This window comes from Miniopterus schreibersii (assembly GCF_964146895.1).
Source record: "Miniopterus schreibersii genome assembly, chromosome: 12".
Taxonomy (NCBI): domain Eukaryota; kingdom Metazoa; phylum Chordata; class Mammalia; order Chiroptera; family Miniopteridae; genus Miniopterus; species Miniopterus schreibersii.
The window spans coordinates 41,625,028-41,650,099 of NC_138112.1; the positions used below are offsets into that span (position 1 = coordinate 41,625,028).

The 25,072-nt window shown below is 50.3% G+C and overlaps 1 protein-coding gene across 3 annotated transcripts in view; it reads left to right on the top strand.

Annotated features, from left to right (window-relative positions):
* AMPD3 (adenosine monophosphate deaminase 3) overlaps positions 1-25,072 on the top strand; it is a 46,801-nt gene that overhangs the window by 1,288 nt on the left and 20,441 nt on the right. For 2 of the 3 annotated variants that reach the window (XM_081154118.1, XM_081154119.1), the window contains exons 2-5: positions 9,012-9,237; positions 19,246-19,450; positions 22,643-22,805; positions 24,689-24,908. In XM_081154118.1, coding sequence (XP_081010244.1) covers positions 9,017-9,237; positions 19,246-19,450; positions 22,643-22,805; positions 24,689-24,908 — 809 coding nt within the window. In that variant the 5' untranslated portion in view covers positions 9,012-9,016. Of the gene's footprint in view, positions 1-4,754; positions 4,854-9,011; positions 9,238-19,245; positions 19,451-22,642; positions 22,806-24,688; positions 24,909-25,072 lie in introns of those variants that run through there. The other variant, XM_081154117.1, reaches the window with a different exon arrangement.

The following is a 25,072-nucleotide window of genomic DNA, read 5'->3' on the forward strand; positions in this document are numbered from 1 at the left end:
CCGCCCCCTCCCCCCGCGGTGCCTGCGGGGCGCGCCGCCTCCCCCCCCCGCGGTGCCTGCGGGGCGCGCCGCCTCCCCCCCCCCGCGGTGCCTGCGGGGCGCGCTGCCCTGCGCGGCCACCTGCGCCCGGCCCTGCGGCCGCCCCCTCCGGCCCACGGCGTGGCCCTGCGCCCTGAACCCGGTGAGCGCGCGCGATGCTGCGCTGCTGACCTTGGGTCCGAGCCCGCGACCCCCGCGGCCCAGGGCGGGAGCGGAGCGCCCCGGGGCTGGACCTCGGCTCTGGGCGGCCCCGCTCGCCGAGGCGCCGGCGCCCCCGGGCCTTCCCTGCCGGCCCCTTGCCTCTGCGGTGGCCTGGGGCTCCTGAGGTTCTCAGGTGAGCCAGCCGCACCCCAGCTTCTTAGCGGCCTAAACTGAGTTCACAAGGGTTAGAAAAATTAGGGGACCCGGGACTTGCCGCCACTTAAGCGCCGGGGACGCGTTTCTAGGTGCTTGAGGACTGGCGGGCTGCTTACCGCTGAGCTGGACTTGCACCTGGAGACAGGGAGACGGACAGAATGACGGGGTGACGCGGTTCGTTTGAGGCCTTTATCCATACCTCTCTGGCTCTCTTGGCAAGGGAGGTGTATTGCGCTCTGGCAGTATGCTTTCTGCCCTTGAACTTCCTGGTAGCTGCTTTGCCAGGGGAGCGCTAATGGCTTGTCTTGGCTGGAGACAGGCTCTGGGTGAGTTCTGAGAGGCCCTGGAGTAGGAGAGGCTTGCTAACTAGAGTGTCATTTCCCCACACTGTTAGGTCCTTGTATGTGCTTCGAAGGTTGTTGATAAGTTAGCAAAGGAGCTAAGGTGAAAGCTGGAAGCACTAGGGGGAATTTTAGCATGGTTCCGAGCCCTTCTTGGCTATCCCTCTGGATGTGGTGACCAACATTTGTCCATCTTCAGGGAAAGGCTGGCTGCAGCTCGAACCCTCATAGGAGAAATTCCTCCCCTACTGTGAAACATTAATGCAAAGTGGTCATCAGGCCATGGAGCCAGGAAGACAGAGCCCCTGTCTGCTCTCATCTCTCTGAGTGCTGACCACAGGTTTGGGGTACTTAGCCTGGCCTGGCTACAGCTCTGAGGGGCTGGCTTGCTCTGAAGATGATGGTAGGAGGCTGCCCTAAGAATCATGGGGCTTGCTGGAAGATTCTTGGGCCTCTTAGTCCCAGCCTTAAGCCCTGCCTCAGTCATTCTGAGATCCTGCGTAAGGGGCAAGTGGCTCTTAGGCCCAGAAGTGGTGTGAGATGAGGCCTATTTCTTTTGTCCTTACAGTAAGTGAATTAATCTTCAGATGGCCTCAAAATCAATCCCAGATCTTGAAAATATTATGGGAAGATAAAACAGTAGCCATAGAGAAAAGCAGGAAGATACCTCTTCTTCCTTAAAGCTACTCATTGGCCTTCCTGGTTTCCCCCCAAAATATATTAATCTCTTAGTTCTTCTGTGTGCTGTCTCCATATCTAGGACAGGAGACCGTGGCTTTGGGCTTTGATATGTGAGTGGATAGGGCATAAGAGGATGGGCTCATGGCTGGAGTGTTTCCACACAAACTCAGCAAGAATTATCATTCATAGAGAAGGCTATTTCTCCTGATCTGGTTTCATATTTAAACATGGTTTCCTTCTCCTTGCACCCAAGTAAGAGCTTGAAAGAGAGCCTGGCACATAATTGTACTCCATAAATACTGTTGAATGAAAGGATTCAGTGTCTAGATGAAAATTCATGTTCATTTTCTCAGTTGGACTCTCTCGTACCTGATGTCATGATGACAATGATGTTGATAGATAACACTTACAAGGCACCTACCGTGTGCCAGGTACTATTCCAAGCACTTTACATATGCTAACTAATTTGGTTTTCAGGACAACTGATGAGGTCAGTACTATTATTAACCCCATTTTATAGGGAATAACACTGAGCCAGAGAAGCTCAGTCACTTGCCCAAGGTCCTGCAGCTAAGTGGTGGATCAGGATTCAAACCTCGGTGGTCTGGCAGAGTTCATATTTTCAACCATACATCATAATGACTCTGAACATGTCATAAGTAGATTAATCATTAGCTCATTCACTCCTTTATTATTTTATGTTTTTACTCATTCATCAAATATTTACTGATGCCTACCATATTCCAGGTATGGGGACACAGGAGTGAATGAGATGGGCGAGGTCTGCCGTGGAGCTGATCTTTAGCAGACGAAGCCCCTTTGCTCAACTCCCACGTGAGTCACGTACAGTAAATGAAACAGAAACTTCCCTATAAGGGTAGTCCTTATAAGGCAAGCCCGCGGCATCCTTTTGGGGAGGGAACATAATTTTCCTGATAGGACATGATTTGATTCCAGCCTTTCCTGTTTCTGGGTGTTCGTAAGGGGCACGTAAGTGATAAAAGAGAATGTAGCCTGGTCTCCTGGGCAGGCCATACAGGTCCTGGGCCTGGTTACTGTAGATTGTCTTAATGTTTCTTCAGAAGGGAAAATCGGGCTTTGAGCTTGGGACCAGTGCTAAGTGAAGCTTGCCCTCCTGAGACAGAGCCACAGTTTCCTCTTCAACTGCCACGGTTCTGGAGGTTCTTGAGTCCCTTTGGCTCCAGCGGGACCCTTGCCTGTTGTCCCTTCCTGTGTCATGTTAGCAGGGATGCTGCCTCTCTGTCTGTACCTGGTGCAGTGTGTCTCACACCCATAGCTGGGCCCCAGGAAGGCAGTATTCTCTAGGTTGGAAGATGAAGGCTCAGGGTGGAAGGCATTTTCTGAAGTCCAGGCCATGGAATATTAGTAGGTGTTTTTTCCTTTGATGGCAGTGGTGGGAGGGTCAAATGAGTCTGTTGGGTTAAACAAAGTTAAGCAGCTTTCTTTATTGCAGGACTTCTCGGATGTTTAGAACCTGCTAGTAGGAATTGTGCGTGAGTCCCCGTAAGGGACTATAGTATGCAGTATTTTCGAAGCCTTCCAACCTTTTATGTTCTACAGACTACAGTTTGGAATATGCGTGTTTAGACTAAGGCTAACCGTAGTCTGGTTCATGGTGCAGAATAAAATTCCCCGCACCTTGAACCAGACTATGGTTAGCCTTAGGGTCCAGGTGCATGGGCTAGGATGCTCCCATTGCAGCCCCCCTCAGGCATCCCCCGCCCCCAAATACATCAGCAGAAGGAATCACTTGCCCCTTCTCTCTTCTGGCAGAACAGTACTAAGGCTTGAATGCTTCCTCTATATGATTTAAGTATGTTTAATTATTTAATGAATAAATATTACCCTCCCTCTAGGTTGCTAGCCGCCTACTGGTTGCACTGTTTATGAAACAGCTGTGAGGACAGGTGGGTCATAATCTCTGGGTAGCTAAAGCGCAGCAGTGGCCCAGGGATCGTGTATCAACCATGTAATCCTGCTCTGTTCGCACAGGAATTATTATGTGGCCTCAGGAAGGCACGACTTCACGATTGGACATGAGAAGGTGACTTAGGCCCAAATGAGGGCTAGAGCCAGCCTCCCAGTAAACAACTGACCCATCCTTTCTGGGCTCTTCTCCCCAGGATTTCAACAGCACCACAGAAATAGCCGTTTTGCTCACGGTTATTTCCCAGACCCATGTCACTCATCTAAGTCACTGGGAGGCCGTGTGTCTGTCCTGAGCTTTCCCACACAGGACTGTCCTTCTCCTAGAGGGCAGATGAAGAGTGGAGCTTTGCGCCTTGTGGTTTTGCTTTAATCCACCCTGCTTGCTTTTGGAGGACTGCTTCTGGGTCACTGGAGGCAGCCCCACCTTCCCCAGTGGGAGCAGCAGCTGCTGGTAGCAGGGTGACTGAGTCCCGCCAGGGCTCGGGAGGCTTCTCAGAGCTGGAGGCCCACGTGGGAGCCGTGAGCGGCAGTAAGGAGAGGGTAGGGAGGATGGGCTCAGGTGGGTGGGGTGGGACATACTTCTTGTGTGTGTGCGTGTGCGTGCATGTGTGTGTGTGTGTGTGTGCATGTGTGTGTGCGCGTGTGCATGTGTGCGCGCGTGTGCGTGTGTGCGTGTGTGTGTGTGTGTATGCGTGTGCATGTGCACGCAGTCGCAGTCTGGTAGAGCTTGTTAGGCTGCCCAGTCACCTGGGATGTGCAGGTGCCTTGGGGCAAGAAAGGAAGGGGTGGGATAAGGTATGCCAGCCTTTCATCCTAGCTTGCTCCTGTTTCAGTTCCCCTGCTTTCTGAGTCTCTGTGCTTTCCTGGGAAAGGAGGGAGCAGTTCGTAGACCTTCCCTCTTTTAGAGGAGGAGGGGAGGGAGGAGCTAGTATTGGCAACTGGGCTCAGAGCTCCCCCTGCCAGTGCTGGAGGGTGGTTTTGGCAGGGCCTTCTGAGGGGAGGCAGCAAAGGTGATGGTATTGCAGTTACTGCTCAGCTTTCAGGAGGGGTCTGGATGTTAGAGGGAAGCTGTGCTTATCTTCTGTGGTTGGTCAGAAAGGCTGGATGTGCTGTTGTATTGGGGCAGCAATGGTGTTAGTTTCTTGCTCTGGAGAGGGCTGTGAACAGGGCCAGGACACTGTGTGCAGGAGCTAGGTGCCGTGGATAATTGGCATGACCTGAGCCCTTTAGGACTCTTGGAAATTTTCCACTTACATTTCATATTCACCGGAGAATTTCCAGCTCAGACTTTTCCTGCTCTTGCTCAAGGCTGCTTACAGATATGCAAAGCAGAGACCTCCCACCCCAGCAGCAGTAGATAGGAGCCAGCTAGCTGCGCTTACACTGACTCAGCTCAGCCTCCGGGCAGCAGGCAGCCCAGGCCTGAGTGCGTTGCCCGTGTGGCATCCTTAGGAGCAGCCATGGAGACTCCAGTGCCAGGATCAGGTCTGTATCATGGGTTCTGATGACGAGAGTCTGGCGAGAGCAGGAAACAGCTTCATTTATTTACATAATGTCACTGTGCTTCCTTTCTGGAGGGACTGCGGTGCCATGAACAGTTACTGTTTGTTGAAATTGGTGGCATTTTACAGCTTTTAAACTCTGGAGCACTTCTACAGGCTCATTGCAGGGTGTTGTATGTAACTGTGAGATAAGCTGTATCGCTAGCCAATGCCGGTGAATTCACAGTGAAGCCGCCCACGCCTGCTGGTCTAGCTGACAGAAAGTTGAAAGCCAGGCTTGAAGGAGCAGCTGGAGCTGGAGCTCTGCTTTGCACCTGCAGAGTGGGCTTTCCTCGGCACATGGCCTGGCTGGTGTCTGTGGGGCTCAGAAGAGACGAGCAATGGAGGGAGGGGTTGGCAGGTGGGAACTGTGTGCCATGGATGTCCGGAAGACAGCAAGTGTACAGGAGGCTCCTGAGGCCCACTGGCTTAGCCCAGCACTCCAGCCAGTTTACTTGCTTCATAGTAAGGCATGGAATGAAGCTTTCACCAATTATTTAAGACATTGGTAGTAGTTCTGCAGGAGAGTCATATGGGTTCTGTAAAAATAAAAGGGGTCTGTGGGGAAATGCTGCTCTATGACCCTGGAGTCTCTGATGTGCCTTGTGAATCCAGGTTGAGGGGCTATGGGATGCAGCATCTCCCTAGTAATTGATTACAGGACATGTTTTACCAGCAATAGGTATTCACATCTTATGGGACCCAGTTTGAAAAGGCTGATTGAAGCTATTTAAGCTAAAGAAAGAGGAAGATCTTTTGTAGAAAGATGCATCTTGAAAAGACTGTTTTGTTGACTTGAGCAAGCTAAAAATGCTTCATGGAAAAGCTCAGCAGCATCTGGCATCAGAGCCCTCAGACTCAAAGGACCCCCAAGTGCCCATTTCTGAGGGGGCCTGGTGGGGTGTGGCTTGTGTATTTGTGGGGTTAAGACGTAGAGGATAGGAAGGTGGTGGTGGGCAGCTTCTGTGCAGGGCAAGAGCTAATGCAAAGATGGGTCTCAGTGGTGTAATTCCCTTTGGGCTGGTCTCTCTCTGGGGTGGGTTAGGTCGGGGAGGCTCCTAACTGCCAAAACCCAGGATGTTGAAGTTGCCTTTTCTCTTTTTATAAACTCTTCTATCTTCGTTTCCTTTCTATCTCCTTTGTGTTTGTTAAAATGACAGCATAACACAATTAATGATCAAAATCAGATTTTGCCTCTCTCGCAGGCGATCCCGCCATCTGGTTATTCGAGTGTGTGTGTCTCTTGCAGCCCTTGTCCGCAAGGGGATACATTTTCCTATTGTTGTAACCAAGCATGGGTCTCCTTTTATATATTCATTTTTTCATGTACTGTTATTTCCTAAGCTATTTTTATGTGGTTGCACTGTCCTTTTAGTTATAATTTTGGTTACTTAACAATTTTTTCAAGTGAGTCTGCTAAATTCAGACATTTTAAAGCTATGCACGTAAACCTCATTGTGCCTTTTCCTTCCTTCAGATTCTTTTCTTAGAAGCAATTTCTAAAGGATGTTAAGTGGTGTGGATGCTTCCTGGCATTTGCTGCTCCTTGCCTGGGGCCTACTGGATGTCTTCTTCTGAGATATGATGTGAGGTTGTGGCGTTAGGCTTGGGAGGTGAAGGACCAGATTTGTTCTGACCTAACAGCTCCTCCTGGGTCTAGTTCTCTGCCTCTCTTTCCATTTCTCTCCTGTCACCTTCTTCTCCTAGCCTCTGCTGTGATGGTTTCCAGCTTCCCCTTCTCTCTGCTATCAGGACATGGCGATCTCCAGGCAGCTCTGTTCTTCCTCTTTGCAGGCCTGGCCTTTGCCGTTGTCTTGGTCTCCGCCACCGCAGACCAGCACAGTGGTGTGTCAGGTGCCTCCGTCCTAACCAGCTCCCAGGTGCCTATGTCCTACCCAGCTCCCTCCCACTGAACCCCCGAGGGTGAGAGAGACCCAGGAAAGGCAGGGTCCTGGTGTGCAGGGAAGGAGGAAATTGGTTTCACAGTTAAGGGGCCCACAGATGTTCTCTGACTGTCCGTTACTAGCCTGCTTTCGTCCTTCCTGTGTGTGTCATGAATTAGACCCATGTGCTGCAGAGAAGACCTGAGCAGCAAGCCTCCCGAGCACTGGAAACCCCTCTGTTGCTTAGAATTATGGCACTTAGAACCGAGAGGGCCTTGGGGACCAGTTAGTCTAGTTCCTTTATCTCACAGCTGAGAAAACGGTGAGATGCAGAGAATGACTGTCCAAGGTTGCTCAGTGAGCCCCTCCTCCCCTGTAATTGCTTCCTCTCCCTGCCAGACGCAACTGTGCATGTCTCACCTTCATTCTCATCTGCGGGGCTGACAATACCACTTCCCTCTTTAAACCTTCCCTAAAGAAACCGTGGTAATAGGTGGACAGGAAGCTCTTCTTTCAGAGCTGCTCCTGGCGAGGTGGCTGTTAAAAGGATTCAGTATTCACCAATTCCATAAGTGACAGTGGGGACACCTGCCCTGACACCCAGATGGACCGAGAGAAGGAGCACAGCAGAGTGGTTAAGAGTACAAATGAAACCAGGTGCTGGGTCCACATCCCTGAGCAGAGGCTCAGAGAGCAACGGGACAGGGGAGCCAAGGCTGAGAACAGCATAAGTCTCTGCTCACTTACTAAAAGTGTGATCTTGGCAGTTGAGCTCTCTGTGCCTTCATTTTGTAATCTGTACAATGGGAATAACTGGCTTAACCGAGTAATAAGTATAAAGGCAGAATGTACTTAATAAACGCTATGTAACTGTTGGAAAAAGAAGCCAAAAGGCAGAAAAACAGGAAAGAAAGCAATGAACCGGGTGATTTAGGCCAGCTACTGACAGTAAGGAACCCATATGCAGGGCGGTGGCCAAGGGCATGCCTCTTTCAGAAAGTGACTTTTCAGCCGGGCTGTGAAAGGTAAAGAGTATCCCTGTGTCCAAACCTTTACAGTGGCCCCCCATTATCCACAGCTTTACTTTCTGCGGTCGACTGCGGTACAGAAATATTACATAGAAAATTCCAGAAATAAACAATTAATATGTTTTAAATTGCATGCCATTCTGAGTATCATGAATGAGTGTCACCCAGCTCTGTTCCACCCGGGGCGTGAATCATCCCTTTGTCCAGCGTCCCCACACTGTAGACGCTTCCTGCTGTTAGTTGCTTAGCCGGCTCGGTCATCAGATCGACTGCACTGCAGTGCTTGTGTTCAAGTAGCCCTTATTTTACTTAATAATGGCCCCAAAGCCATTCACATAACTTTTATTCACATAACTTTCACTACAGTATATTGTTATAATTTTTCTATTTTATTATTAGTTATTGTTAATCTCCCATTGTGCCTAATTTATAAATTAAACTTTATCATAGGTACGCATGTATAAAAAATCATAGTCTATATAGGGCTCAGTATTATCTGGGGTTTTGGACATCCACGAGGGGGGTGTCTTGCAACATATTGCCCATGGATAAAGGGGCACTGCTGTATCTTACATGCTGTGTCTTGTTAGAAGTTCCAGATGGCTTGGAAGACTGGAACCATGATTGCAAATTCTTTCTTTTCAGCAAAAGGCCTTGTCTTATGTGATGGAGAATGCAGCCTTGGATTCCCCAGGGCTCTGCTGTCTTCTTGGGGACCTTAAGCTAATCATTAAGCCCTTTGGGCTTTGGGCTTCCCCTCTGTACAGTAGGAGTGAAGTTTGGTGGTTGTTGCACCTGGACTGGCCTCCTCATAGTCTGCAGGAAAGGTGCTGAACTCTCCTTTCCCCTCCCTGTGCGGGAAACAAAGCGTGGAAAGGAAGGCTGCTGGGGTGCTTCAGATTCCCCAAGTTCAGGCAAATGGAAGCATGCTTGGGCGGACAGTTCATTCTTTGACTTGTGAATGCTTGCTTTCTCATGAAATGAAAGTGGCCCTACACTCTTCACATCCAATTGCTTGTTGAACTAGTTTTAAAAACCGGCATGCTGGATTTTGCTGGGGGAAATCCTGAGTGGACAGCTGGCCCCAAGGACTGGGGCCTGGCCCTTATTCCAGCACCTTCTCCTCCCCCCCACTGTGACTCAGGCTATCCAGTGATTGGTGAAGGTTAATGCTTGTGCTTTCTCTGCTAGCCGAGATGCCGCGCCAATTCCCCAAGCTGAACATCTCCGAGGTGGACGAGCAAGTCCGGCTCCTGGCCGAGAAGGTGTTTGCTAAAGTGCTCCGAGAAGAGGACAGCAAAGATGCCCTGTCCCTCTTCACCGTGCCCGAGGACTGCCCCATCGGCCAGAAGGAGGCCAAAGAGAGGGAGCTGCAGAAGGAGCTGGCGGAGCAGGAGTCTTTGGAGACCGTGAAAAGGTTTGTCCCCACCACTCAGCTGTCGTGTGCACAGTTGTGCAGACCCGGGCAGACTGTGGACGTTCGTCCTGAGTTGAGGCGGCTCATGAGAACGGACCTGCCCCTGGGAGCTGAGTTTATTTCTTAACCCAAACCACTTCACCACCACTTATTTCTTGAAGGACATTTCGGTGCCTCTGTTTGGTTGAAAAGATAAAAAACCACTCTTTGCTATTGTTTTCATAATGAATCAAGTACAGAAATACACACAATTTCCAAATGAAGTTTCCATTTTCTTCTTGGAAATTTCAGGATTTCTTGGGAAATTTTCATTTTACTTTTCATCACTTGACAAGTACTTTGCATTATAATTAACTCAGTTCACTATTTACCAAGTTCTGTGCTGGGAAATAGGGATGTACTAATGAACAAGATAGATGTAATCCCCCCCCTGTACAGTTTACTGTTGGTCTAGACAATAATGAAGTAACTGGAAAATTAATTAAAAATGATAAGTTATGTGCTGTATCAGTCAGGGTCTAATCAGAAAAACAGAAACCACTTGAGTATTGGAAATAGGATTTTCATGCAGGGAGTTGGTTACAGAGGTGATAGAGAACTGAGAAGACAAGCAGGGGAGAGGGAGGTAGCCCAGAGATTAGGCACAGTAGGAAACAGTTACCACTGTAAGCTGGAGGGACAGTGGAAAGAGGGTGGAGAAGTTGGAACTTCAGTGGCCTTTCCAATGGTCACTGGAGCCAAGGAGGAAAAGCAACATCTGCAGAGATGCCTCCCAAGGCAGAGATAGACACAGGAGATACCTGGCTTCAATCCTTCTGGCACCTTCCAGTTAGTTTCCCCCAGTGGTTGCCATTGGCCAAACCTAGCCAGAAGCCAGCTGACGCATAGCTGGAAATAGGGGAGGGTAAGGAGTGGATCTGAGGACAAACAGGCCCAGGCCCAGGCCAGGTGCTCTGAAGGAGATGAACAGGAATTGGGGGGGGGGAGAGTGTTTGTTTTGGGGGGTAGGGGAGGAGATAGTCCTTTTTCAGATGGGGTAGTTAGAGAAGGTTTCTTGGAGGAGGTGACATTGTAGCTGATACTTAAAGGGTGTAAAGGAACCGGTTTTGTGCAAAGTGGGGTGAAAGCCTTACAGAGAGAGGAGCCAGGATAAAGGCCCCCTATCTTCAAGGCCCATGTTGGATAGAGGTGTGGTTAAAGGGGTAAGTGCCATCACCTCGGGCCTCAGATCACACTGGCCTTGTGCTCCCTGATGAGAAGTTTGGATGGGAAGCCCTCACCCTCTCACAGTTTATCTTACGTGGGAGGGCAGAATGAAAGATTAAAAAAGCTTTGATGAAGTGTCTAGTGGGGCTCTAGCTGGGCCCCTGCCTGGCCAGCACACTGCAAACTTCAATAGCTTACTTAGTGGAACTGGGGTCTCTTCTGCAACCTAGTCAGCTTTCAGGTTCTTCCTGTGGTACCTCCTTATTTTTAAAGGCAAGTCCTCTCCTTTCTTGGTAGCATAGAAGTTCAGTCTTTCCTTAACTTTTTTGGAAAGGAAGTAAAAGTCGAGTGTTGGAATAAAGGCAAGAACAGAGCTTCATCACTCAGAAGATAAGTACTTTCCCTCCTCAGAGGGGCTATGAACCCATGAAATGAAAGGGTTGTTGGTGTCATTGGCCAACTCTGAGTGCCAGCCTTGTATTGGGAGAGGTGGGGTGGCCCTGGGCTCGGCAGCATGGTCATCCCTGGTGGGCAAAGAAGAGCCTGACTGTAGAGACCCTTGTCCCCACCACACCGGCTTCACAGAGGGCGACTTTATGGGCTGACTGGTTTGAAGGACCTTCTGTGTCTTATTAATTGAGCATTTTAGATCTTTAGTAATGAGGACCCCTGACAGTTTTATTACCAGGAATAAGAGGCTTCTGACTCCAATTTCCATTACAGAGTGACACTGGGCCTGACCTCTGTAAAAAGAGATTGTCCTCTTCTTATCAATGCCCAGGCTAACAGCACAATGGAAGGCTTCTTCCTCCAAGACCACATGGTGCTCCATGGTTTCCAGAAATCTCTCTGCACACTCCTCTCCAGAAATGTTGTTCTGTCCCTACTTATTAGGCTGTGGTGGCCTTGGTTTGCTTCTGTCTCCCCCTTTTGATTGGAAGCTCCTTAAGGAGTGTATCTGGCTCCCACTGTACCCCAGAGTCCAGCCCAGGAGTCGACCGTGTTGGTGAGCATTGGGTGTGTAGCGGAGGAAAGACGCCTGCTTCCCCTCTGCCACCACAGATACCGCGTCACGGTGGCCACAGCTCCCTGACAACTGTGTTCTGCCACTCACTAGTATGCTCTGTGACCTTGGGCAAATTAGGCAACCTCTCTGTGCCCCGGTTTCTTCCTCATCTATAAAATGAGCATGGTAATAGTAATTGTTTTCATGAGGTGTCATGAGGAATGAGAGAATTAACATCTCTAAAAGGCTTAGGACAGTGCTTGGGTCACAGTGAGCCCCATGTATATGTTCCCTGTCCAACTTCCTGCTGCCGAGGTGGAGACGGGCAGAACAGCAGCTACTTCCTACTGTGGGCTGAGACCTGGGCTGTGCAGTTTACCTTCCTCCTGTAATCCCCACATCTTATTAAGCGGATATTCTTATGGCCTCCATTTTGCAGATTAGGAAACTAAGGCTCAGAGAAGTTAGATTAATTTCCACAAGGACACATAGCAAGTAAGTGACGGAGCAGGGACTAAAACTCATGTCTTTTGCTGTGGAAACAAAGAAAAAGGTTTGGAACAAAGCATAGTAAAATGTATATACATATATTATAATGAAATATGTAAAAAGATTATCAAGAAATAAACACTTTTATTATGGTGTTGGCAATATATGTGAATTTTAAAACATTTTTTAAAAGCTAGCAATAAACAAAAGACATCTAAAACGGAGCATTAAAACACACACACACACACACACACACACACACACACACGTCTTTTGAATGCAGAACCCCACACTTTGCCCACAAGGCTCTCCCACTGTTAGTCAGGGTGGCGGTCTTTGGTTCCATCTGTAGGCCCTGGAATGATACTGGGTGTGGCTCCCCAGGATCTAATTGCTGGTTTCTGAATGAGATGGAGGGAAGCTGGGCCAAAGCTCCACTCTACCCTCTGGCTTTCTTTCTGCCAGTGACAGCCTGGTCCCTGGACTACCTGGCTGATGTCTCAGTGTCCTCTCGGGCTGTGCAGCCCCAGTTCTGTCTTTCTGTTTCCCTGCTCAGCAGAGGTACCGTTATGCAAATGTTTAGGTGTGGCCAGTTTTGTGGAGGAACCCTCTCCCCAGCCTCCCCTTCATCTCTAGCTCCTCCCTGACATTCTGAGTATAAATGGCGATGTGAAGCCTTCCTGCCAGGAGCTCACAGGCCTGCAGCCAGCAGCAGGTCTTTAGATAGCAGTCAGTGGGCTTGTGTTTCAAACTGTGACATGAGACGGGGCTTCCAGTTTGGAAAAAGCCCTCCCTCGCCCTGGCTCCTCTGATAAGCCGGATATTCCTGGTGCTTGGAGAAGGCTTTTAAAATTTTTTATTTTTACAACCATGTCCTTTTTCTCTCTTATTAAAAAATAAAAAAGGACTCTTCTTAAGTCTACTATAAAAGCACAAGCTAGAACCTGGAAGTAAAATATCTTCTTACAAAAGAGGAGAACAACTTGGTCTGTAAGAAAGATGTACACTATGGCAGCTTGCTGTGTAGGATCCCAGTAGCTGTGAGAACTGAGCAAGGCTCAGACATCACCCTTCCAGAATTGGGGGCCAAGTCCAGAAAGCCAGTGCTCCAGGCTGCTCGGAGAAGCACTTGTTTTTACACGGTAGGCCCCAAGCAGGAGGCCAGCACGGATGGCTTGCTACAGGGCCCTTCCTCCTTGGCAGGTGACGTTGTCCAGGTCTTTATGGGATTCAGGGATGGCTCAAGGTGAGAGGGAGGGGTGGACTATCTATGGAATCAACGTCAGGAGGCAAAGACAAGAAGGCAGGAAAAGCCTGGTGGTACCCAGAAGCTACCTTTTGCTCACTTTGAAGCTCATCCTATTACCCAGCCAGAGTTCACCTACCCCACACAAGTACATAGCTGGAACCTTGCCAGCAATGACAACATGAAACATTTCTGAGCAACTAAAATGCACATTAGTGCTCCTGCCTCTATTTCTTCTTTTTAAACAGCTTTGTTGAGATACAACCCACATAACATACTATCCACCCATTTAAAGTGTGCAATTAAATGGTTTTATTACATTTGCAGAGTTGTGCAGCCATCACAACAATCAATTTTAGAACATATTTATCATCCCCAAAAGAAACTCATACCTTTTAGCTGTCATCCCCCAATACTCCCATCTGAGCTCCTATTTATCATTACTTTGCACAGATTCTAATAAGCTTGGTTATCTCGTTTCTTATCCTGTCACAAATTTAAGGAAGCAAATTAGAAGTGAGAGAAGGACTTCTAAAGATAGGGTCAAGAAGTAATGTGTGGTGATTACGAGCCAGGCTGTGGAGCCCGTCCCCTGGGTTCAAATGACAGCCCCATCTTTTACTATGTGTGGCCTTGAGCAAGGATCCTAACCACAGGAGCCTGTTTTCTGATCTGTGCAATGAGGATAATTAAAGGGCTTGCCTTGTGAGAATTAAAGAAGCTAATACAATCACTGCTTAGCACAGTGCTTGGAACAGCACCAGTGTTCCTGTTTTTGTTATTGTTATGAGTTGACAGGCAGCAGTGAGGGAGGGAACAGAGTAATTATGAAGAGCAGGTGAAGAATTTGAAGCACAACAGTCTCAGAGCAAAACGCCTTGAAGACGGTGACTGGATTGTGCAACGATGGCCCTGAGTCACCAAGAGAACTTCAGATTATGTTCAGAATGCTCTAAGATGCAGCAATTATGATTTTCATTGTAAAAATACTGGCACCAAAGTTGATATTTTTTAACATTAGGGTATAAAGAGGACAGACTTTATCTAAAAAAATTAGCTCTCCAGAACAACTACTTTCTCAAGAATGTACTGAGTAAAGTAGATAAACAGATATTTGTTATGAATTGAGCATAGCCCAGCTAAAGTGTTGTTAGGTCATTTTATTTTATGAAACTTCTTTAATCAGGGTTAGGCAACTTATTCATTCAGATACATTGACAAAGGAGCTTCATATGAAAACAGTCAATTCATCTGCTTTTCATGTTGAGAATGGAGCTTTTAAGACTTAATTTAAAAGGTGGTAAAGCTTGTACTTCATTTTGACCTCTGGGGTATTTCAGGAGGAAGGGCAGCTGGAAAGGCCTTGGGAAGGGGAGGCAGGGAGGAGGCAGGGGAGTGGAGACCCGCCCTTGGTCAGGCGGAGGGAGTTAGGACAGCCGCGGGGGAGGGCTGGCTACCTAGCAGAGGGCAGTGGAGGGAGAGCCTGGGCTTGAGGCTCTGAGTCTTTACACCTGATGGGCTTCAGGTGTGCAAATAAGAGCTCCGCCCACCTGCTGAGGTGGCGGTTCACGTGGACGGGCGTAGGCAGAGGCGTAAGTGCTGTCTGTGGGCACCAGTGCCCTGTGCGTGGCCCTCCGGCAGGCTCATCATGCGTCGTGGTCAGCTGTTTCCGCCTTCTCCTCTGGTCTCAGTCACGGAGTGGGTGTCAGCTCTTCAGCCGTTCCCCTCCTTGGACCTGGGGTCCTCACTTTCACGTGAATCAGTGCAGTGACAGTGGAAGCAGTGGGCACAGACGAGCCTGTGGACCTGGGGAATTGCCTGCCCCACCTGATGGCATTCAGATTCACATTGTTAATAAAACCCATGCTGTTTGTGACTCCTGCCTGAACCTTTAGAGTACCTCATCTGGAGGGGTAGGGGCTGCCAGGACGATCTGTGTGTGTGTGGGAGGGGTTCAAACAAGCCTCCCAATTCTGGAATTTTCCTCTCTCCCTCTGGGAATGATGCAGGGAGCCTCCTCTGACCCTGCTGCTCCACTGTGCCCACCCCCAGTCTAGATTAGGTATCTCCTCTGGATCCCAAAATACTCAGGGCTTCTCACCACACCGACCACATTATGTGATGGCAATGATGACAGTCTGTTGAACTGTCCGTTAGTGCCATCGCCAGTCAGCCTCTGGAGTCAGGGGCTGTATTTTACCTATCCATCTACCCCCAAGGCCTGGCACACAGTCGTTTACTGAATGGAGTGGGGTCCACAGGTGGCCTCCGGGCTCACTGTACACAGTTGAGAGCCTTTGGGGAAAGGTTTGCTCTGGTGCAACTCCCTGCCTGGAAGTCCTCTGGGCAGACTCCACAGGGCGGTGGGCATCCGAGGGCCCTGGGAAGATGCTGGCTGTTCTCTAGGAGAGCACGGAGGGCCCTCATTCTTCACTTGGGTTTGGCGTGTACATCAAATGTTATGACCCAAGACTCCGGGCCACCTGGTTCCTGGGAGCTGAGGAGGGCTGGGGAATGGGGCCGAGTCAGGGTGGGACACAGTGAATGGCAGAGGCAGCCAAGGGCCATAGAGCAGGTGGGGCATCAGAACAACTGAGCGATGCTGTTCACCATCTCATGCTGACAACCTGGTCAGGCAAGAAGGTCCCTGTGGCCCAAGAGGACAAAGCTGCTCCCAGGCCCTTTGGACTTCCTGGCTGGCCTGGAGCTGGTGTCCTCATAGCCCCACACCCTGCCAGCTTTTTGGCAGGAGTGTGTGTCTGCCAGGTGGAATGTGGGCTGGGAACAAGGGGGTGTGCCAGCTGTGGCAGAGTGAGCCAGCTTACTCTGGTGCCCCAGGGGCAGCATGAGGTGCAGCAGGTGGGACTGTGGACAGATGGATCCTGGCCCATCATAAGGAAGTGCTTTTTAACAGTGGCAACAGATCATATTTTGTTTACGTGCCTAATACCTTGTGTTTACGTGCCTAACACTGGTCTGGCCCAGAGTAGGTGCTTAGCAGATGTTTTTTGAACGATGATTGAATGCTGATGTGTTATTCAGAAATGTAGTGAGCTCTCTGCCACTGGAGGTATTCAAGCAAAAGGTGCCTTTGTGAGAGGGTTAGAGTGTGCCATCTTTAAAGTTCTTTCTAGCCAGGAGACCCCATGGTTCTATAATTCAGATAATGGTTATGGTAAGCTTTTATTGTTGTGAAACGGGCTTCAGGTAGTTTTGACAGGGAAAGAAGGATGGTGTGTGAACACACACACGCACACACCTGCTGCTCTCACCTTTGCTGGCTGAGCCTCGGTTGTATAGAATGGAACAAGATATGGGCTTATGGGAGACAGAATTTCTAAAATGGCCCCCAGAGATGTCCCTTTCTAATCTCTAGGCCCTTTGAGTACCTGAGACATCAATCCTGTGATTATGCTGTGGTATGTGGCACAGTGGACCTGAAGATAGAGAGGTTACCGGGTGGGTCTCACCTAATCACATGAGCCCTTAGAGCAGGGAGCTTTCCCAGGGTGGTCATAGAGGAAGAGATCAGAGATTCGGAGAACCAGAACCAGGTGTTATGCCTGACTTTGAAGGTGGAGGGGTCTGTGTGCAAGAATAAGGGTGACATCTGCCCAGGAGCCAGCAGGGAACTAGGGACCTCAGTCTGTGGCCCCATGGAACTGCATTCTGCCAACACCCTAACTGAGTTTGGGAGCGGATTTTCTCCCAGTGTCTCCAGGTAAGAGCTCAGCATGGCCAACATCTTGATTTTGGCCTTTGATACCCCGAGCATTGAGCCCAGCCATGTCCACCCAGACTTCTCACCTGCAGAACTGTGAGCCAGTGAGTGGGTGTTGTTTGAAGCCATCCAGCTGTGGTAGTTTGTCACCCAGGAAGAGAAAATGAGCACAGGGCCCCCTCCATGGGCTCCATTTCCCAATTATCTGAGATATAAGCTTAGTAGTTAGCTCCGGTGACTCCAAGCCTTTGCCTAAGGTGAGTGGGCCCTGAGGAGGAGTTGATCCATCTGGTGTTAAACCTTGTGTCTGCAAAGTCTGAGCTCTGGCCCATGAGTGTTCACATGTGACATCTGGGACTCTCCTGAAGACCAAGGCTGGAGCCGAAATGGGTGTCTTCAAGAAGGACAATTCTTTGGACACTAGCAGGTGGATACTGGCTTCCTCACTGGGCAGAAGAATGTGGACATTCCTAGGACTAGCCTGGTGGGGTGTTGGCTTAGTCAGCCTTCCAGCTTTCTGAGAGTAGGGGGCTTTTTTACTGCTCATACCTGTTGTTCACCTTACGTGTCACCTTGCTTCTCCTTGGCGGGACCAGCCTTCAGGCGGCACTGGCTGAGGCATGTGTGGAAGTTGGCATAGAGATTAAAAACAGTGACCTGGCAGGCATGTGAGTGACACAGAAGCCAGTCTCACGGGACCCGAGGGAGCCTGTCAGAATGTGAGAGGGAGCCTAAACTATGGCTCTTCCTCTAAATGTGAATGTCCAAGCAATGCCAAAGCGAGAACCTCATTACTCAGGGTGATGACGGACTGACATGAGTTGGCATCTTCCTTGGCTCAACTCTGTGTGATGAATGGATGGCAGGCTGGGGAAGCCTGGGCCGGAGTTTCCCAAGCAACCCAGTGCACCTGTTATGCAGGGCCAGGGGCGGGGCAAAGACAGACTCCTTGTCTCTATTTTCCAGGTGTAAACAGCCTTGTCTCCAAAGAGGTGATAGAAACAAGAGCGCCATGGCAAGCAGAGGGTGTATAATCAGGGAAAAGAACTGTGGTTCCTGAAAATTCATCAGTGGGTCTGTGAGGACGTCTGGCCAAGAGCCAGTAGGAAGTCAGCTGCTTCCTATGAGCCCTGAGGCTCTTTTAGAGATTAACCGATTTCCCATACCTTACAGGTGTCACTGGTGCCTAGAGAAGAGGGAGGGGTTCAATAGACTCTGGTGGGTCATGGTTGTCACCGAGTCCTTTGCGGTGGCTCTAGGCCCTGATTGTAGTGGGATAAATACTTATGAGGCTTCTGGGCCCTCTGGCACAAGGTAGGGCAAGTAGTCACCCTGTTTCTGGCATTGAACACCACTGGGTGGCAATGCCAGGGGGCTGGGCTCCATTGGAGGCAGAAAGACATGGGAGAGCAGAGTGCTCAGGCCTCACCTCACTGCTGTTAACTCCCTTCCTGGGGTCCTAGGACTTGGGGTGTTGTCATTTGAAACATTACTATTTAGTTAATGAGAAAGGTGAGTATTCACAAATCAGCATTGCAAATAAGCATGAGCCTGTGGCATTTCAAACAACCTTGTTGTGTCTACTTCTCTAAGACTTCATGAAATCATCTTTTGGTGCCAAGGTGACAGGTCCAGAGGGACCGGAAATTGATGCTGATTAATTCGTTTTCCATGACAGAGACATGGCTCTGTGCCTGCCTGGCAGAAGCAGCTAGGAAGGCACATGGCAGGCTTGAGGAAGGAGCAGCAGGGGTGACCGGGTAGAGCAGGTACCAGGGAGCGGGGAGACTAGCTGCCACCTTGCCTTTCCCATCTCTGGGCCCCTGACTTTTATCTTACGTAACAAGGAGGTGGGATTGGTCCATCACCTTGATGTCTTCTGGCACTAATGCTCCAAATTTCTAACTCTGAAATACAGTGCCACTTCTCTCTGTGACCCTGTTCACAGTCCTTCCTGAGACTGTCATACACTGGGACGTAGAGTTTGGGTTGTCTGAAGACAGCATGCTGGTTGGTTTGACATTGTCCTGACCTCTTCTGTCTGACTGTTAGACCCCTGCAGGGTGGTCTGCCTTGTCGCCTGAGACACCGCTACTCTAACAGAGCAAACAGCCGAGAGCCATTCTTGGTGACTGCAGGGATGGGTGTCTGGATGGCTGTTCTGTATCTTATGCAAGTGTGTGCAAGAGGAAGGTGTAGATAATTAGATCTTCTTAACGTAGGGTCAGCATCAGTGATTAATTTGAGCAGAATTCTCTTGCCATGTGCGTAACAAGACTCTTTGTCATTCACCCCAATTAGCTACTGACATCTCCACTTTTCCTTGTGCTTGGCTTTTAGAAAGAAAAGTTTCAAGATGATTCGGTCCCAGTCCCTGTCTCTGCAAATGCCAACGCAGCAAGATTGGAAGGGCCCCCCGACAACCACTCCAGCCATGTCTCCCACAACCCCTGTGGTCTCTGGAGCCACTTCCCAGTCTGTGCCTGGTCCCTATGCCATGCCCGAGTACCAGCGGGTAACCATCAGCGGAGATTACTGTGCCGGGGTAAGGTGTCTCCCACTCCCCCTCTCCGCGGGCTCCCCCGGGGGCCGTGTAAGGGTCCTGTGTGCCTTGTGCAAAGGCCAGAGCCCCTTGGGCCATTGGGTTCCACACAGCCCTGAACCCTGGCCTGGTCTGTGGGTGCCTGGGAGGCAGCTGGCTGGAGGCATAGGAATCAGAGGGGGGGGTCCTGGCTGAGGCTGTGGAGTATGGGTGTCTAGGGCGCTGTCCACCCTGTGAGGAGGCCTGAGCTGTGAGCTGGCGCGCCGTGGCCATGGCCCGTCGGCTCCGTAGTTCTCTGACCCTGTAGCCCATTGAGGCAGCTTCCCAAATGCCGAATGGGTTCCAAGTCCGGTGTTGGCTGGTTTGCTGATTCAGCGCCTCCCCCACGCTCGCCCAGCGCCTGAGGTGCAGGCCACCCCCAGCCAGGGAGAGGGTCTCGGCGAGGACGTGCACGAGCTGGCGGGCACCGCGTCAGTCACGCGGTCACTGGAAGTGCCCTGATTTCACCTGGTAGGACGATGCATTTTCATGGCTTCGGAAAGAGAAATATCACGGAAGTTAGTGTGGGGTTAAGTTTGGTTCTATCTCCCTGGCCTTCAGCCTACTGCCGGTGCCTCAGTTGGCGTAGTTATCCTCTCTCCTTTTAAACAGTAGTTTTAGCATATGCAGTGGACCTGAGAAAGCAAAGTGGCTTACGACTCCGCTTACAAAATTTTCCCTACTTTAACAAAATACATTGTTTTTTTGGGCAATAGAGAATCCTTGAATATGGTATAACATTTAAAAGGTGCAAAAATTATATCAGTTGTCCAGCCTCCAAATTCTCTTTCTCAGAAGCAGCCCTTGGTTTTGGTTTCTTGTGTGTTCTCACATAGTTGGCCTGTGTACCTACAATTAATTATGTACACATAGTTTATTTATTTGTACACAAATGGTAGTTTACTATGCACATTACACAACTGAGCCTCACTTCACTTAACAGTACATCTTGGAGATAATGCCATGTTGTTAGATAAGGAACTTCCTTGTTCTTTTTAACAAATGCATAGTATTTCACTGGGTGGATGTGCAGGATCTTATTTAAGTGCCTATGGGTGGGCATTTTGGTTCAGTTGGAAACAATGCAGGCCTTGCCTGAAGATGCAGTGTCCTGCCCAGGAGTCCTTGGTGTCCCCCCAGCCTCTGGCGTGTGGGCAGAGCAGTGGAAAGGAAGCGTCGAGGTGGGCTGACAGCTAGCTGAATGGGAGGACATTGACCTGGGACATTAACTCGCTTCTTTCAGTCAGTCTTCTGGCTGGCACATCATAGGGCATGGCGCCCCTGAACTGGGCAGTTGGTCCCAGAGAGCTGCAAGTCTATGGCAGACAGGCTGCCCTTGTAGATCTTCTTGGCTCCCAGTGGGTGTGCTGTCAGGCATGAGGCCTGTGGTGCTTCCAAGTTGGCTGGTGGTCACTGGTCCCCTGGGATCTTGAGCACCCTCCCTGATATCTTCAGCTGTGGCCTGAGCCCCTTCTGTGCCGGGTCCTTCAGTTCTGCAAACAGTGTGTTTGCCTTTGTCTAAGGTTGTGTTGCTCATCTATTTCTGCTGCTCTCAGAAGCCATCCACTGAAAGCTGTCCACCAGAAGGGCTAAAATGGAATTAACACACCTTCCTGGGGACACTTGGAGTCAGGAAAGGAGAAGCTACTTCCTTGGCAAAAAGCAAGGAGTAACATTCAGTAAAAGGATAAGAACCTGCATGGGAAAGATATACCAGCTTCCCCCCTCTGAGGATGGAGCGGGGTGGGGGAGGGAAGGGGTAGAGCTTTAGCCGTGTCTGTGATGATTGATTTATTGAAACCTGTAAGAGATCTGAAACAATGGTGGAAAATATTAAAGTTGTTCACTCTGGAAGGCAGGTACATGGGTGTCTGTCAAACTACCTTCAGTGCTTGTCTGTATGTTTAAATATTTCAAAACTAAAAAGATTTTTTAATTAAAGTAGAGGAGGACACTTCCAGGCCTCAGCCTCCCTAAGTTCCTCACACCCCCATCTTGTCCCCTCTCTGCTGTGTCCTGTATCCGCTGTTATGACAGTTTAGCTGCTTGTCTCCCCAGCACATTCAGATTTCTGCTCCACGCATCCTTCCCAGACGGACTAAGATGGATGCGCCCACTGGGCGGTGGGAGTTTATCTCATTTATCTTTGAACAAGAGGCAGTCCCAGGAAAGCAGAGCATCCCTGGGCTCTGGGAATCAGCCCGACCAGGCTCTGAGGTTTGACGCTGTGACTTCTGGCGGGGGATTTATCCTCACTGGGTCCCGGTTCCCCCATTAGTAAGACGGGTTGCAGTGAGGACCAAATGAAATCTCTGGAGAGGGTTTGGCACATGACGCATGTCCATAAGTGCTTGTTGCCTGGGTGAATTGGGGTGCCAGATGAATCAGGAGCCTGGGGTGGCAGAGCAGCAGAGTGAGCATGCAGGAGTTTTTATTTTTACCTCCAAAGGACCCATGTATTTTCCCACTGAGAACGATGATGCCCACCCTCATGTGGGATGGGGTCCAGGCTTTGCCTCGTGTGCTGGGTGCAGCCGCAGGCTTGTGCTTTAATCAGCAGCACTGGATGCCTGCAGTGGGGGTCGTGGCCAGAGTACCTGCCTCCTTCCCCAACTCTCCCCCTGTGTTGGGTCGCCAAGACCACCCCTGGGCCAGCGATTTGCTAGGAAAACTTCGGGGATTCAGCACAAAGCTGAGGATTTATTACGGTGAAAGGATACAGAGCAAAACCAGCCAGGGAACAGGTTCCTGGGGCGGAGTCCAGAGGAGGCCCTCTCCCAGTGGAGTTGCCACAACACACTTAATTCCTCAGCATTGGATTGTGACAATACATGTGAAGTGTCATCTACCATGGAAGCCCTTGAGAGACTTAGCGCCCAAGGCTTTTATGAGGCTGGTCACACATCTGCATAGCGCATCCCCACATTCCAGACTCCCAGGAGGAAATCAGGTGTTCCACATAAACCTGTTTGTGCAAACAGTTTAGGCACAATGAACCACTCTTACTAGGGAATGATGGGAATGTTCCAGAAACCTAAGTTCCCAGCTGCCAGCCAAGGGTGAGCCTTGCAGCAGATCTTGGTCTCAGGCCAGTGAGCTCTTTTCTGCAGAAACTACAGAACTCGTGAACTCTTTTCTGCACACCTTCTTCTGCAGATCACCGTGGAAGACTATGAGCAGGCCGCCAAGAGCCTGGCCAAGGCCCTGATGATCCGGGAGAAGTATGCCCGGCTTGCCTATCACCGCTTCCCTCGGACCACGGCCCAGTACCTGGGTCGTCCCCTGGCGGACACAGCCCCTCCGGCAGAGGGCCTCCCAGGTATGACGCTGTGCCTGCAGGTGGGGTCCCAAGTGGACATGACCCTAGAATTGGTCAGGACTTTTTACTGGCTGGACGCATTTCCCCCAGATGGTGGTGTAAGGGCAGGGCTCTGGTGTTGGTTTCTCCTATAATGAGTGTGCTGGCTTCCTCAAGTTTGATTCGACGTGTCTCACCCTGCATAGAGCTGAGCTGTGGAAGTTAGGAGAGAGATGAAAGTCCGGATCATGGGAGTTTTCAGAGAGACAGGCAGTCTCGTGGGGTATTTAAAACAACACGATCAGACATTAAATGCTGAATTGGTGGGAGGGTGGGGTGAGGGTAACTACAGGAGGCACGTTCCAGGGCAGGGGAAGTAGTCTCTGACCTAAGCTCTGCCACTTTCTTGGGCAAGGATTTCTCCAAACCTCAGTTTCTCAGTCTATAAAATGGGAATACTAATAATACCTGTCCTCTGGGCTTGCTGAGAGGATTAGATGAAGGAATGTATGTGAACTACTGAGCGCAGTTCTGGCATCTAGGGAGTGTTCAGTAAATGGAGCCTATGTTTATGCTGTGGATTTGGGGCAGGGGAGATCAGCGAGGGCAGGATGGTTTCTGATGGGCTCTGTTTGGCCTGTGAAGGACCTAGGACCGATAGAGACTGTAACTAACATGAATGAGGACAACAGGAAACCTCGATATTGAAATTTGGTGGTGGGGGATCCCCTGAGGGCCTGGTGGTCTGTGCCAGTGCCCATGACCCAGGCTACCTCCTGGGTGTAGTTGCTGCCATCTCGGGCTTCCTGGAAGCTCTGAGACCTGGACTTTGAGCATCTGTTACCACCAGGGGCCCTGGGTAAATCTCAGCCCTTCTGTGCCCATTTCCCTGTCTGTCTGAGGGACATTGATCCCACCTGCCCCATTTTTGGCGAAGACAGACAGGGATGACTGTCAAACATGTACTTTATACAAAACAGAGCTCCCAGGGGTCCTGAGCGTGAGTGTGGTGGGGTGGAGGCTGTGGCTTCACCCAGGTCTTTGTACTGGCTGCATCTCCTAGGCCACTGGCACATTTAGGGACTCCTGAGCAGAGCGGAGGCCCCCTGTTCCACTGCTATTAAGCATAACCTGTTTCTTGGTCAGAGATAATGCTTAGCAAGAGTCAGGAAAAGTCATTACGAGAATAATGCCGTATAATTTATGTGTCAGGCATTTCTATTTACAAAGCATTTTCCTGTACCCACTATTGCAGCCCTTGCCACAGGCTGTTAAGGCAGGGGGGTGCAATCCTCAGGTGAGCAGACAGGATCAGAGGTCAAGTGGTTTGCTCAAGGTCTCATAGCTGGAAAGTAGCCAAGAGTAGTTTTCTGCCTCCCATGGGCTAACTCAATCCATGACAATGGGACAGCCAGCTCTGCCCTTGGCATTCCCTGCTCTGTGGGAGCCGAGTCTTATTCTGTGCTCATCTGGGGGAGGGGGGCGCTGCTTCATCTAGCCACCTGGCAGGCCCCAGGCTCAGGAAGCTGTAGGAGGACCAGGACAGTTATGCCCTTCTGAGTACACCTGGTGGCCCTGACAAGCCCAGGAGGTTTCAGCTCATTTCAGTTAAATTAAAAAAATTCACCACCCATGTTCCAGGGACTGTTCTAGGAAATGGGGATACAGCAGTGAACCAAACAAACATATGCTACCCAGGATAGCTAAGTGAAATTATTTTACATAGTAGTGGGTGCTAAGGAAACAAAATAAATTGTAGAGAGGGGTATGAGATGCCAGGGAGGGTGGGTGTGGGTGGGGGTAGTGGGTTTTATAGGAAGACCAGGGCAAGCCTCACCAGGAACGTGCCCATGTGAGCTCATGAGGCCAAGGGCACTTTGCTATCACTCAGTCCTGTTTTGCAGACTTCCACCCTCTTCCACTGCCCCAGGAAGACCCTTACTGTGTAGATGACGCTCCCCCCAACCTGGGCTACCTGGTTCGAATGCAGGGGGGCATCCTCTTCGTGTACGATAACAAGAAGATGCTGGAGCGCCAGGAGCCCCACAGCCTGCCCTACCCCGACCTGGAGACTTACACAGTGGACATGAGCCACATCCTGGCCCTGATCACTGACGGCCCCACGTAAGCCAGCTTCCTCCCTCCGGTCTGCCTCTTCTTGCACGAGTGCTATTCTGTAGGAAAGGGGCTGGGAAAAGCCATCTAGGTGACCCCTTTGCTCTGGGTTTTCTTGCACTTAAACCATCCCAGAAAGAGAGTGGTTTCGCCTTTACCCAGTGCTCCGTGGG